Raw genomic sequence first — 14,888 nt, forward strand, 5'->3', positions numbered from 1 at the left:
TGTTGCAATCGTCGTTCAAGTTTGCTGCTCCTTAATCCTCAACTGTTCTGCAGGTTTCCAATCGTCCAGTAGATTTTTTCCTCCCGTTGTTCAACTACTGAATCAATATCATCATCGTCAAATTAGGAAAAATTTCAAATACCTGCTTGATCAATGCAGTCCGTGATATTTGATAAAAGACGCCAAAGTCATCATTAATTGTGTCACGACCACGAGCAGAATGATTATTCATACACGGGAACAAATCTGCATGTACGAAATGTCTTTCTGCAATCCTTCCAATCAGGGCTTCAAGCAACTGCTTCGGAATTTCTTATGGTTGCTCCGATAGCTGTTCTAGCATAAATTGCAATCTGCATCAGCTTCATAAAGGGTGCATTTCTTCCGCAATAGCAGTTCAACAGCGACCAGAACTGGTTTGAGGGCAGTATCCAATTCCTTCATCGCTGAAGCTTATCTTGTGTTTCGTTTTCAGATCTAGCAGCGATTTTTGAACTGAAGTTCTGAAGTCGTAGAATCGACGCAACACTGCCAGTTGTGTCGAGCAATATTTCAAAGCGACATAAAGGCAAATATTATTTATGGTGTAAAAATAAAAATTACCGAAATTATCGGTTATTGATTGTAAAATTACCGGTAATTCGGTAATGGGAGATGACCCGGGATTACCGGTAAAACCGGTTAACAATCCCTAGTCAAGATGAACGATTTACAAGAACGTGTATTTTTAGTGAAATCGTATTACCGAAGCCTTAATGAAATGTTGTCCTCTTATGATGAGAATTCCCACATTCCTCGTCGTCAATGGCCCAAAAAAAGTGTGATCTTACGTTTTGTGAAGAAGTTCGAGGAAACCGGTAGTGTTCTCGATAACAAGGCTGGCAAATGGGGCGCCAAACGAACAGCGCGCACGCCACAGAAAAGCGAGCTGTTGCAGCAAAGCGTCCGCGCCAAACCCCGCACCAGTCTCACTCGTTTAGCTCAGGAGATCGGGGTGTCCTCTTTCACCACGTACCGAATGTTGAGGGAAGACATCGAAATGTTCCCCTACAAAATCCAGATGCTCCACTCTTTCCCCTCTCAACAAACAGAAACGGCTCGCATTCGCAACTACTTTCGGCGCGTATCTCACTCAAAAGCGTGGGAACCGGCCATACATACACCCAAACTAGCGTTGTCAGAAAGCATTTCATCTTCGACAGAAAACATGTCATTTCCTGCCTTGAAGCGTCAAATAGGCGAATAATGTCATATGCCCCAACGCTTCAAAATATTTGTATGTATGGAAGCAGACATCTCTTTCTTTTTTTCTTTTTTTCATCTTTTTTGGGATAGCATACAAAAAAAAAGTTCAAACGGCATCAATGGGGATCGAACCGAGGCCGGCTGGATATACTGTTTAACACGACCACGCTATCCACATAGCTAATGATGCTGTTGGGGAGGAGCGTGATAATATTACATCTCATTACAAATTGAAGTTGGAAAGTGTTTTCTAATTTAACTCTTAGAGAACACTTTCCAGCATGAAGGAGAACTATATCCATCACAGTCTGGGCCGTGTACATATGTGGCGAAGTAATGCGTGCTTATTTGAAACGTGTCTTTTGTTTCGCTCGCTCGTATTAATCTTATATTGCCGCACCATATATATATTCTACAAATGCTTACCAGTATTTGTGAGTTATGGCATTTTCTGTAATTTTTTCGCTCATTTAATGTAATAAATCGGGATGACAAAACATGAGCTAAAAATCAATTTTGGGTGTATGGTTCAACGACGAAGCACATTTCTGGCTTAACAGGTACGTCAACAAACAAAACTGCCGTATTTGGAGTACTGAAAATCCACACGAGTACGAGACAACAACATTGCATCCTCAACGAGTTACGGCTTGAGCTGCAATCAGCTCGCGCAGAATCATTGGAAGATGATGTCCATGCTTCATGCGTTTCATCTTCCAACAGGACGGAGCGAAGCCTCATACCGTCGATGAAACGTTGTTGTTTCTGCGTACAGTTTTCAGAGATCGCGTCACCTCCAATCACTTTCCTGCTCTTTTTAACTATGGATGGAATTGGCCGCCGTATAGTCCGGATTTAAGTTCGCACGATTACTTCCTCTTGGGGTACGTGAAGGACCGTCGCTATGTTAATAAGCCACACAATTTGGAGGAACTTAAAGAAGAAATAACTCGGATTTTCAACAGCATCGAAGTCGTAATGTTAGAATTGTGCATGAAGAATTTTGTTCACCGTTTAAAACGCGTTATCGAAAAAGGGATGGTCACATCGAAAATGTCCAAAAATAAGCTTTATTTTGGTTTCACCTTCGTAGAAGTTATTAAAATTTGTTGCGTGAGCGTTTAATCTGAAAGACCCTGTATCTAATAAATTTTAAAACAATGTTTCTTTTTCTTTATGTTCGTATATATATTTTTAATTTTCCTGAAATCTATAATTGTATTGTATCGATGTATTCGTAAAATGTGCTCCTAAACCTTATCACCAGCACTATGGAAAATATTATATAGGATACAGGGTGGCCACCCATTCGGGAAATGCGGACAAACGTTGGGAATCAAAATCCATCAGGAAAAAGTCGGGAAATGTTTCATGAAGTTGGGATTTTTTCGCTTCACTCGTCTCATATGCCCCTATTCCTGCTAAGCATTTTTATTTCAACAAGACAGGTATTCTGTGTAATTTTATTTGCGATAGTTAATGAAATAATGGAATCGTTTATTTTAGGTTAGAGATGGGCAAACCGATCACGAACGGTACGATAGAACTAGTTCACCAAAAATAGTGAACGAACGGTCGTTCTTTTTCAAAGAACGTAGTTCTCCTTACGAACTGATTCCGAAAGAACGGTTTGCGAGTGAACTGTTTGAGAGCGAACTGATTGAGAGTGAACTGTTTAGGAAAGAACTGTTGAGAACGAACTGATTGAGAGTGAACTGTGTGGGAAAGAACTGTTTGAGAACGAAGTGTTTGCGGGCAGTTTATAAGTTAAACAGCCCTATTTTTACTTGGTATGATCATTATGAACATTAAAGGTGCATAAAATTGAATTGAATCTCTTCAAACTGATAAATACACCACTGATTTCTCGTTTGTTTGAGAAACCCCTTTAAGTCCACCAACTTTCAAACGTTATATTTTGAGTAACAAATAGTAACAAATAGAAGGAACAGGTCAAAATTTGAGAAAAACAGTTTTTAGTCGTTTTCTTCCAAGCGCGTCACTTATAGGGTTCCTCAAACAAACGATTCAATTGAGCCCGGGTTATTGCTCTTGAACGACAATTTATTTTTTAGTCAGCACTGCTCTGGCAGACGATTTAATTTTCTTGGTCTTAAGAGGAGGGATTGAGGAGTGATACTTACGGTTCCTATGAAAATCTGAACACAGAACATGCAGGAAAAAATGAAAGATTTCGAATGCTTATAACTCGAACATTTCTCAATAAATCCAATAGATAATTGCATCATTTGATAGCAAACATTTCTACGCATCTATCGCAATGAAAAAAATATTGTCAGGGGATAAACAGTTGAACAACTTTGAATGTTAAGCGTTGTCTGAACGCCCTAACTGCCACGTTTTGATTGGTCCGATTTGCGGTTGCCCCAACACAGCCAGCGAAACCAATGTGGCTTACATTACATGGCGTTTGTTAAAATTCTTTTCCTACACAACAAATATGTTGAATTCAACTAAATTCGAAAATTGTTTCATTCAATCAATAATTTAATCAATATCAAATTAAAGGATTACTGAGCCAACGGTAGTCCCACGTCAACCTTGCGATCATATAACAGATATATTCTGATGTTCATGTAATGGAGGGCGAAGTCCCTATCTAATATGGCTAAAGGCCCATTTATACGGTGCTATTAGCTGACTTGAAAGTGAACAGCTACTGGCCCGGTAAATTCGTTTGACAATCGGTGTAAGTTGCTGGCGGGAAACTAGAAAGTACTGCGCGGATTGCCAGGGATGCCAGGTAATTTTTCAAATTTTCATGAAATAATCAGAAACAGCAAGCAGTTTGACAGATAATTGATCTGGAATCGACTCCTCTATTGGCAGGTTACGAAAAACATGTAAGCAAACGGAATGCACATGGATTAATATGTCTTCGCAATTCTCATTGACATCAGCTTGGTATACCAATTTGTGAACAGAAAATGTTGTTTTAATTTTTTTTTTCTTCAATTGAGAATGAACTTTTTCGTATCTAATATTAATTGTATTTCATAGAACAATCACCTCTATTCCGGAACGCGATTGGAAATTTCGCAATCCGATCGAGATCGACTTTTCATTCTGCAACCCAAAAGAAAACGACTTCTGCATTCTAAAATCCGTCCGAAATTCCAACCCATTCGACATATGCAAAAGTGACAGCATTGCCTTGACCTAAACACGAACTTTTTGAACACGTATTTCTCACCCTTACGTAGCTATTTCATATTATTATTTTTCCAAGTATTTCCACACAAAAACATTATCAATAGTATCTAAATTAGATGGGTTTTAGAATGTTTGAATCTCGGATGGATAAGTCGATCTCGTTCGGGTTACAGAATGCAACATCGTGCTAATTTCAAACCCGATCGTGTTCCGGAATAAGGGTGAATACTTCTTTTGCAGAATTTTAAGGGGGTATTCTAGTGTAGAGACACGAATTTCGGACGTTTTTTCGAACTCCGTAAAAATAAAACAAAGAATATTTTTACTATCCATTATATCATTATTCGTTTATCTATCTTTCAACAATAAAACAAAAATAGGACGGAAAAAAAATATTCATAATTAGAATAGTTACATGCTGGTGAAGTGAGGGTGTTCAAAAAAAAGTTGTGCCATGGCGTACACGATTCCAGTCCTTCTGGTTATCTGAAACAAAAAAATCGAACAGATTCTGAATCAGTAAAGATGTCGCTATGGCATGAACCTCGGACAAGTCAAAAACATGGGTTTTAACAAAATGGCGGCCGTTTGAAAACAAAAATGCTGTTTAAAACTTTTTTTTTGCGTTTACCGATTTTTTTAAAATAGTAAAATTAAAAAGTTATAATTTTTTATTGGTTCATGCGATAGAGAGATGTATGCAGATTGTTTTCATATAAATTTGACATAAATCGGTTCAGTAGAACTTGAGATATCGTGTACGCCAGTTAGAAAAAAAACTAGTTCCGAGAGAAACGCGTTTGAAGTTCATTGTGATGGCCGTAACAGGTTAGATACCACATCACTAAGATGGCTCTAACTAGGTAAATAATAGGATTTTCGATAAGTCCTTTCTAGAGTATATTCTTGAATGCCTAAACTACAGAAATATGGTAAAAAAAAAATTTCGATTTTTTCAGATTTCTAGACTAGAATACCCCCTTAAGCGAAAATTGTGTCTGATAATGATTTTATATTCCAGTAAGTTACATGTAAATTACTGTATAATGATAAGTAATATAAGTTATATGAAATGATAATAATAAGAAATATCACAAAATTTAAAGAAAAATGGTTAAGTAAGGACCAGGACCACGTGTTTTGAGTAGTCAAATAACATTGAAACGTAAGTGCATGCTAATCTGATGGAGAAATTTTCTTCACAAACACTTATCTCCATTTGATATAGACATTCTACCTCCGATGATGTGAATAAGTATCTATTTCAGATATCCTCAAACGGTATACGGAAATGTCTTCCCATTTATTAACCCATGGATGGCAAATATTCTTGTTTTCAAGAAAAATATCTAAGAAAACAGGAACACTCATCACACGCTAGTGTGCAAACCCAAATAACCACGAATTCGTTTAGAAAATATATAATTATAATTATGATAAAATATGATGCTTTCATTAGTTTTTTCCAATAATTTTTAAAAGTCTGGTAATATCTTCGCATATTTTTAAATATCCTCAAAATGGAGACATGTATTTACATCTGGCTTCCTTAATGCGAACGCTAAATGCTGTTTTTGACGTTTTTGGTGGATGCGAGTGTGAGTGAAATCAAAAAACTTTGGAGAAACTCGTACGCCGGATTACGCATGACACTAACTTGCACGATGTGTTCAGACGGTGTGAGTAGCTGCACTCCAGTAACTAACTAGGCTAACTCGTACGCTCACTCGCACCTTATAAACTCGGCTTAAGGAACCGAGGCGGCCCCAACATTAAGAAAACATAAATTCATAATGAAAATCACGCTCCGATGGCGTTAGTACTTAAGTACTAATGCTACATACTGATACAGTCACTGTATATTCTAATTTTTATTGTTAATATGACCAAAATTTAGAAAAAATATCAATAATCAATTCTTCCAGCTATTTCCAGTTTTTTTTCATCTTTTTCGAAAATTTGCTTGGCATCTCTGGTTAGAAGCGTGGATGACACAAATTTTTGTCTCTCAATCTGCGATGCCAACCTTCCTGATTTTTCAGTATTTCCCACTCTTTTCGGTACGTTCCCTGATATCCTGACAAACACTCTATTTTCCCTGATTTTACTGAAATGATCCTGATTTTTGTATTTACTTCATCAGAATAAAAATTATCCGCAAAAATTATAATGGGATCTCTGCCAAAGTTTCTTTGATTGTAACTGAGAGCTGTCATAATTCGCGTTGACGACGTTGTGCTTCTTTTTACTAGTTACGGGGAGCGCCCAAATATAATAATTGATTTTCAGGAGGAAAAAACATGGTTTTAAAATAAAAATTATGAATTAAAATTAACTTCTCCTTATAAAATTAGTATTCTATGTAAATGAAAAACACTTTTTTTGCAGGTGGTAAAGAAATCGCATACGAAAATTATGTCTGAAAACAATTTTATAGTATAATGAAAAGTTTCAGTAACGATATCGGAAATGTATAGACAAATTGTTAAATTAGAGTCAGAAATACGTGTTTGAAGTAATCAAATAGCATGATGCAAAAATTTTCATTCAAATTTTAATATTTTTGAACTGGCTTCGTGCCTTCTGATCTGATAAATCAGATTTGGGTCCCAAACTTTCGAGTTGAATACGGATAGCCATAGAAAACATAGAAAAACTCTCCGATTCGCACTTGTATAATACTTACTTTTTATTTCGTTTATAGTTTATCTATTCCAAAGCAATCCGCGTAATCATTACCATTTATAAAAACATTATGTTGGCGTGAAAGAAAAATCAGATTTGCACCTTCGCATGCTCGAAAGGACATAGGAAAGGCACTTAGTTTTGAATAAAATTGATTACTTGATGTTTTTTGAAGCTCTCATGCATTTGTCATATACATTTTCTCCAGTCGTGGTGATAATACCACTACAGTAATAACACACAGCGTTTGTGGCAGTCACCGGAATTACCAAACAATCGTCAGACATTTTAACACTTGATGACAAAGTTGTTTACATTTCGACGGCTTATTTACAAAAACTTGTAGATCTCGCGAGAATTGTAACTCTGTTCGATCTACCGAGCTCAAAGAATGAAGATTGTGTAACACAACTGTGCATTTGAAACTGAATAGATGTATGTCTGCCTTCAAAAATGATGCTTTTGTTCTCCCAAAAATCGGTACGAACTTTCTGGACAACCCAATATGAACTATTCTGATTTTTATTTTCATTCATCCTGATTTTCCAAAATTATAGTTGGCAACCCTGCTCTCAATGCAAATAAGTTTGTGAACGAACAAAAGCAATCAAATATTTAGATACGACAAATAAAACGGGTGTTACAGTAAACTGATAATTTATTAGAATAAAAAATACATTTATAGAAAATGTCAGTCAACGAACTAAACGGGCCCACGATTTTCCTTCGATGTATCCACATCCGGCTCCGTCTTGGGATTTACCGTCTGAATTGTAGAATGACCTTGGTTTGAATTCGCATCCGGCTCCGAATGATTGGGTTTCGAATTTTCTGGTTCTTCCTCATCACTAGATGATGATTGGTCTTCAGGTAAGCCGGGAGAACTATTTGATGTTCCAGCCATCGTTGATGAAGTCGACTGTAAAGGCACCGACTCCCAGTTTCGAACGCTAGAACTAGCTTCAGCTTCTTCCATTGGAGGTGCGTCGATGATCTTCTTATACGTGCGATATGGATGCAGTTTTATGGTTCCATCACGAGATTCAACTAAAAGTTCAAGAAGCTTCAGTTCCTCCACAGCTTGATCTACCATTTCGTTCACCATATCAAGGCTGTCCATTTTATTATTTTTGAGATACACATAGGTCACCAACTCATCCATGGTGAAGCCTGCGAAGTTAAAAGAAATACGCTTAAAAAAATGTATTTTAAATAAAAAATATATATTAAAAATAATACCCCGAGATCAAACTCACAATTCACTAGAAATGTTTCGAGTCTCGGTCGGACAACGAGTCCTTTCCTGGGAAATAAGTAAATATTAATCATACCTTGACCATTCCGACTCCGGTAAAAGTGAGCCCCCTTGACAACGTATCTGAAAATTTTCTTCGGCACCATCGTTTCTGATTTGACACGACTGCTTCTATGGAAAAGTGGTTGAAAATGGTATATGAGAATCGCTCAGCCTACTGTTGGGACGAAAATTGACAACCGGTTCCTTAGGCCGTCTACACATTAAGCCGGGTTCAGACGGTGCGAGCAAGCATACGAGTCGGTCTAGTCAGTTACTGCAGTGCAGCTACTCACACCGTGTGAACACATCATGCCAGTTATTGTCATGTGTGATCCGGCGTGCGAGCTACTTCAAAGTTTTTTGAATTTACTCGCACTCGCATGCTTCAAAACGTCAAAAACAGAATTTAGCGTTCGAATCAGGGATGCCAAATGTAAAGAAATGTCTCTATTTTTAAGATATTTGAAAATATGCGAAGATATTTATAGACTTGAAAATTATTGGAAAAACAAATAAAACCCTCATAGTTTCTTAACGAAATCATTGTTATTCTGTTTTGCACGCTGGCGGGGCACGCTTTCTTTTTGAGATAGTTTTCTGGAGAATGTCTAATATAGAATCATTATCAGGCACAATTTTCATTCAAAATTCACTCACAACTTGCGAAAAAAAGTAAGGTTCTAAGAAACAGAATACATATTCGATTTAAAAAAGTACATTTTCATTCATTATTTTAATTTTTGACGCGTGTGAATAAAATTTTAAAAAGTCTTCTAGACTATCATTTAAAGCATCACATACTTCCGGAATTATCTTAGCTATGGATGCTTTCGAGATTCTAAAAAATATCGACAACAATCTGAACAATATTCCAGAAGAAAGGCATATCAATGTCATTTATATTATCACTCTTGCAGGTACAGCATCCTTCATGAGTGTATCTTGGCGTTGTATTTGTGGAGCAATTAAATTCAACAGTTTTTCCACTTGTTCAGGTGTTATTCTCAACACTGCTCTGTAATCTCTATAAAATTGTGTAATGATACATTCAACTGAAAACCTAAGATGAAAACTACCAATAAAGAAGTCGATTTCGGACCAATCATTTGACAAATTCGGACCTGATTGCTGTTTCTGACTATTTGATGGACATTTGAAAAATCGCCTGGCATCCCAGGTAAACCCGTGCCGTAGTATCTAGTTTCTCGCCAGCAGCTCACACTATGTGAACGGACAAGGCGAGTCAACCAATTGTCAAGCGAGTCCACCGGGTCAGTAGCTGCTCATTGTCAAGTCAGCTACTAGCAACGTATAAATGGGCCTTTAGGCAACAGCAACCCGATCTATGTTGGCGATGTCAATCGCATCGCCAACTCAGCTCTGCACATTGAGACAACTCGAACGCGATGAATTCGTTAAGTTTTTATCCGTCATCATAAACTGCCTAATCGCTGGCAGAGATGCCATTTATTTAACTGCCGAAAAAATCATACGGAGAGCAAATTATGAAAAATTGGTTTGAAAAAAACTACTTTACTTGGGATTTTTCTTGACACCAGGCAAAGAAAAAATAAATAAAAACTTAATTTCACAAATCATCGAATCAAATTGAATGCATACGCGGCTTCTTAAAACTACAATAGAATCAAAAGGGCACATTTGAAATACAATTTACACTATAGCAGAAAAAAAATCTGCTTATCTGGCATTCCTGGATGTACTTTTTTCGAAGGTGTTTCATCTCATATATCAAACAATAATACCATTTTTATTTAAAAAATATACCGTTGTCTTAATATTCCTTCGTGTGTACAATAGATTTCAGAATTTCTTTTGGGTTCTGCTTTTTTTTCTAAATTCTAAATATTTCTAAAAAATGGATGTATATATTTATTTTTCGTTGGAGTAATACCACAAACCAGCAAACAATATTTACAAACATAAAAAAATCATTGAAATAAGAATACAGCCGAAAAGAATTATATAAAGAAAACAGAAAAATTTTCAACAATTCTTCTAAAGAATGATTTATGTATACACTAACGCTAAATATGAAAAATTCTCCCAGGGGTCACATATTCGCAGACCGCAACTTCGCACATGGTACAATCGAGAATCAGGGATGATAACGGTTTCCCGGGAAATCTGACCAGAATTATCCAATCTTAGGCTATCTGTTGGTATTTGTTGAATCATTATTATAACCGACGGCATCAAGCTAAAGGTGACATATTTACCTAACATACTTATTTCGGCTCGCTGATAACAACAGACAGCAACAATTGCTGTTAACTTGGAAAAAACACATCCAGCGGATTCTGTGCTTTTTGCTCAATCTCCAATATTATACGCATCCTTGACCAATTCAGCACTCTTCCCGGACGGTATATCAAGAGAACTTGCATATTGAAGGCATTTCCTAACGTCAAACGAATATATATTATATATAAACTAAACCAAAGTAGCAAAATACTTACATCTCGTTCGTTCATAGAAACAGATGCGCCAATATTGTAAACACTGTTTTGCATCACCACTGACAGATATTGAAATTCAATGAACGCAGAAATCAAAACGTCAACAGCAATTGAACGAAAAGGTTGCCGACACAAATCGCGCGCGACTCGACATGCTGAGTTGAATCGAAAAAGTTGGTCCGACCAAAGTTGCCAGTTGCCTAGTGTGTATGCTCCCATTTGATTACACATGCTCTCAACTTTTTTGACAGATTCGTTAAGTTGCTTTCCAACTTAGGTTGCCTAGTGTGTAGATGGCCTTAGATGACATTCATTTTTAAACAGTCAGAAGCAACAAAAATAATTTTTTGGAAAGAAGAGTTTCATTCTAATAGAAGAACTACTGCTTTAAACAATTTGCAAATACAGTGATAAGCATAAAAACCCACCTAAGATGTTTAGAAACGTTTCTCAATTTCCGGACTATTTTATCAAAAACCGCCGTCATTTTTAGAACTGTTTGTCAACTATTACTCTTTGAAGTAATTAACAATTTTTGTCCTTTTTTGTTAAATTTTGGATACACCTGATATTAAAACAACCGGGTTCACACCATTCCTGACAGCAATACTTTAACCGCTTATGACAACTCTACACGAGCTGATGATTGCGCCGGCTAGTGACCATTCTATCCTGGATTCCTCGAGTCGAGAAAGACGCACCACGCTAGATATGGGGTACAGACTAGGGGGGCGTTGCTGATTAATGGTCAGCTGCATCCCAATAGCAGGTATCCCGTGTCGGGCACACGTACAGAGCATCGAAGACTGCAACATACCAATTATGAGAACACTTGTAATACTAACCTCGAGCCAACCGCGAGTAATCGGTTACATATTACTAACATAGTTGTAAGCAAAGATTGTAGAAAAATTTAACTCCCGGCCCCGTTAGGCTGACGCCATATGAGCCTTAATAAAAATATATATTTTGGATAAAAAAAAATACAGTTTTATTTGAAATTCGTAGTACAATAGTTGTCAAACATATTGAATCTATCAGTGCTATTGTTTCGGACCTCCATGCACTGGATCACGCACTTCTGTTTGGGGATTACAACCAACCTGGGCTTGTATGGACCCCCATCACTCCAAACTATCTAACGGTAGATGTGATGAGATCACATACTTCTATTGCATGTACTGCACTATTGGATGATTTCAGTTTGAATGGCTTGATGCAAATAAATGGAACCCTGAATAGAAATAAACGACTACTCGACCTAGTACTGATATCAGATTCTCTAATAGGACAATGTCAGTTATCAGAAGCTATAGAACCGCTAACTAGCATCGACACTGACCAATCCGCCTTATCAGTCGAGTTCGAAGCTCCAATTCCAACCGTATTCGAACAATATACAAACGACCCTGAGTTGAACTACCAAAAAGCTGACTATAACACTTTGAGTGAAGTTTTTCACCAAACAAATTGGACATTTTTAGAAAAATCAACCAACATCGATCAGGCTGTGAGTCTTTTTTCATGTATCGTTAACACTGCTTTAGCAGAAAATGTATCTACACGCAGACCATTTCAAAAGCCACCCTGGAGAAATGCACGTTTGCGATGCCTAAAACGTACAAGGTCGAGAACATTTCGGAGATATTGTAGAACTCGTTATTCCTTCTATAGTTGCAGTTTGCTCGCGCCAGCAACAATTACCCAATTTACAACCGATATCTGTACAAACGTTACACTCTTCGTACATAAGACAACCTACGGAGATATCCGAGACGGTTTTGAAATTTCGTAAACACTAAACGGAAAGAAAGTGGACTACCGGTAGAAATGTTCCTGGGTTTCCCAATTAGCTCGATCACCTTCTGAAAAAAGCGAGCTTTTCGCTACGCATTTCAAAAGCGCATTCAATAGCTCCATCGCTTCCGATGAACAGGCAGAAGTTGCTTGCAGAGACACACCAAACAATGTCTGTGAACAGACAGGTATTACTGTTACCCATGAACAAGTAGAATCTGCTATTGCCAAGATGAAATACTCTACTTCAGCTAGCCCGGATGGAATTCCCTCCTGCGTTTTGAAACGTTGTTCAAGCGCATTGGTGCATCCATTAACACAGCTTTTTAACATGTCGTTTCAAGAAGGCATGAATGTTGAAAATTATCGAGGCATCATCTCTTTATGCGCTTGCTCGAAAGTACAGGGTTTTCCATTTCGAGCTTCCGAAAGTATACAGCCCTGCGCTGACAACCGTTTGACATAGCTGTCAACCAAAGCGTCATATCGTTAGTTGAATGTCTGCCATTTTACAATATGGATCGTTTTAGCATCGCACAACGTGTTATTTTGTTAAATTTAACTATAAAAATGATGAAAAACCGGAAAATGTTTTTCGAGCATTACGGACGGATTTTGGTCGGCACACAATCGCTAATATAGTGCGTAAATTCGAACAAACTGGATCCGTAGCGGATATTGTGAAACCATCATCGTAATGTGCGTTCGGCTGAAAATATTGCTGTTGTTGCTGCCAGTATGGAGGATGACCCGAATGTTTCGATTCCACGGCGTGCTCAGCAATTGGGCTTGTCAAACACATCATTGTGGCGAATTTTGCATTTGGACTTGCACCTACATCCATATAAAGTCCAACTGGTACAAAAATTAGAGCGTGGTGACCATGGAATGCGTCGGGCATACGTCGATTGGGTGAACGAACAACAGCAGCAAAATGCTGAATTTTCGCATCAAATTTTCTTCAGCGATGAGGCACATTTCGAGCTCGGTGGCTATGTGAACACCCAAAATTTCCGTATATGGGGCTCAGAAAATCCACACGTGATTGTTGAGAGGCCATTGCATCCGCCAAAAGTCACTGTTTGGTGCGCATTATGGTCTGGTGGAGTCATCGGGCCGTATTTCTTTGAAAATGAGGACGGCGAGACGGTAACTGTGAATGGTGAGCGCTATGGCCGCATATTAACCGATTTTTTATGCCACAAATTGAAGATATGGATACGGATGATCAGCAGGACGGCGCCACGTGCCACACAACACGACCGAACATGGCCATATTGCGAACGAAATTTGAGGGACACATAATTTCGCGTTTTGGTGATGCCAATTGGCCGTCCAGATCATGCGATTTGAACCCGTCAGACTTTTTTTTTTGTGGGGTTATGCGAAAGACCGTGTCTATGCCAACTCTCCGCAAACTCTCGAACATTTGAAAGACAACATTCGTGAAGTTATGACCGAGATACCGCCCCATATGTCATCGAAAATAACCTGAATGATGTTGTATTTCACACATAATGGCATAAACCAAACTTTAATTTGAAATAAAAGTTTCATCGAAATTCGAATTCAGTGTAAGTGTGTTTTATTTCAATTTACTTTCTGAATTTAAAGTTGGAAAACCCTGTATTTGAGATAATTGTTAATGATGAACTGTTCCGGAGCTGTAAAAATTATATATCAGCTGATCAACATGGATTCTACCCTAAAAGATCTGTTTCCACAAATCTGGTGCAGTTTATTCCATTTTGCTTGCGTAGTCTAGATGCCGGTTCACAAGATGACGTGATATATACCGATCTCAAAGCAGCGTTCGACCGAGTCAATCATAGGATACTACTTTCAAAATTGGATAAACTCGGAATCTCTAGTGATCTGAACAGATGGTTTGAATCATACCTTACAAATCGCAGATTATGTGTTGAAATTGGATCGGAATCGTCAGAATATTTTTCCAATAAATCCGGCGTTCCACTGGGAAGCAATTTAGACCCACCCCTTTTCTCAATTTTTATGAATGAATTATCGGAATCATTACCGCCAGGATGCCGCCTTTTCTACGCAGACGATGTCAAGATATACATAATAGTAAACAGTATTGAAGATTGCCTTCTCTTGCAACAACGGATTGATACTTTTGAAGAATGGTGCTCCAAAAACTTATTAACTTATTGAATCTTGAATATTGAAAAATTATTAATTGTATTGAATCC

The 14,888-nt window shown here is 37.7% G+C and overlaps 1 protein-coding gene and 1 long non-coding RNA gene across 4 annotated transcripts; both read right to left on the reverse strand.

Annotated features, from left to right (window-relative positions):
- Positions 1 to 7,744: 7,744 nt before the first annotated feature.
- On the reverse strand, positions 7,745 to 8,827 carry LOC129779648 (uncharacterized). 3 transcript variants are annotated; one of them, XM_055787239.1, is made up of 3 exons: positions 8,436 to 8,827; positions 8,207 to 8,274; positions 7,745 to 8,098 (listed from the first exon to the last, which is right to left on the reverse strand). In XM_055787239.1, exons 1-3 carry the CDS (start codon positions 8,503 to 8,505, stop codon positions 7,808 to 7,810), a joined length of 429 nt encoding a protein of 142 aa, XP_055643214.1. In that variant the 5' UTR covers positions 8,506 to 8,827; the 3' UTR covers positions 7,745 to 7,807. The 3 variants fall into 3 exon arrangements, with proteins under 3 accessions (XP_055643214.1, XP_055643212.1, XP_055643213.1); XM_055787237.1 differs by having other exon boundaries at positions 7,745 to 8,274; positions 8,436 to 8,814; XM_055787238.1 differs by lacking the exon at positions 8,436 to 8,827 and adding an exon at positions 8,344 to 8,388 and having other exon boundaries at positions 7,745 to 8,274.
- Positions 8,828 to 9,365: 538 nt separating this feature from the next.
- On the reverse strand, positions 9,366 to 13,441 carry LOC129779649 (uncharacterized). The gene is made up of 3 exons (XR_008743729.1): positions 10,879 to 13,441; positions 10,639 to 10,820; positions 9,366 to 10,575 (listed from the first exon to the last, which is right to left on the reverse strand). It is a non-coding gene; the product is annotated as an uncharacterized LOC129779649 (long non-coding RNA).
- Positions 13,442 to 14,888: the final 1,447 nt, after the last annotated feature.

The sequence above is a fragment of the Toxorhynchites rutilus genome, chromosome 3 (assembly GCF_029784135.1).
Source record: "Toxorhynchites rutilus septentrionalis strain SRP chromosome 3, ASM2978413v1, whole genome shotgun sequence".
NCBI lineage: Eukaryota > Metazoa > Arthropoda > Insecta > Diptera > Culicidae > Toxorhynchites > Toxorhynchites rutilus.

Bases quoted from the DNA above. Each gene is read 5' to 3' on its own strand.
- LOC129779648 (XM_055787237.1), bottom strand. From the start codon at position 8,505: ATGGTGCCGAAGAAAATTTTCAGATACGTTGTCAAGGGGGCTCACTTT. The intron at 8,275-8,435 runs GTATGATTAATA...TTAACTTCGCAG, and splicing joins CCGGAGTCGGAATGGTCAAG to GCTTCACCATGGATGAGTTG.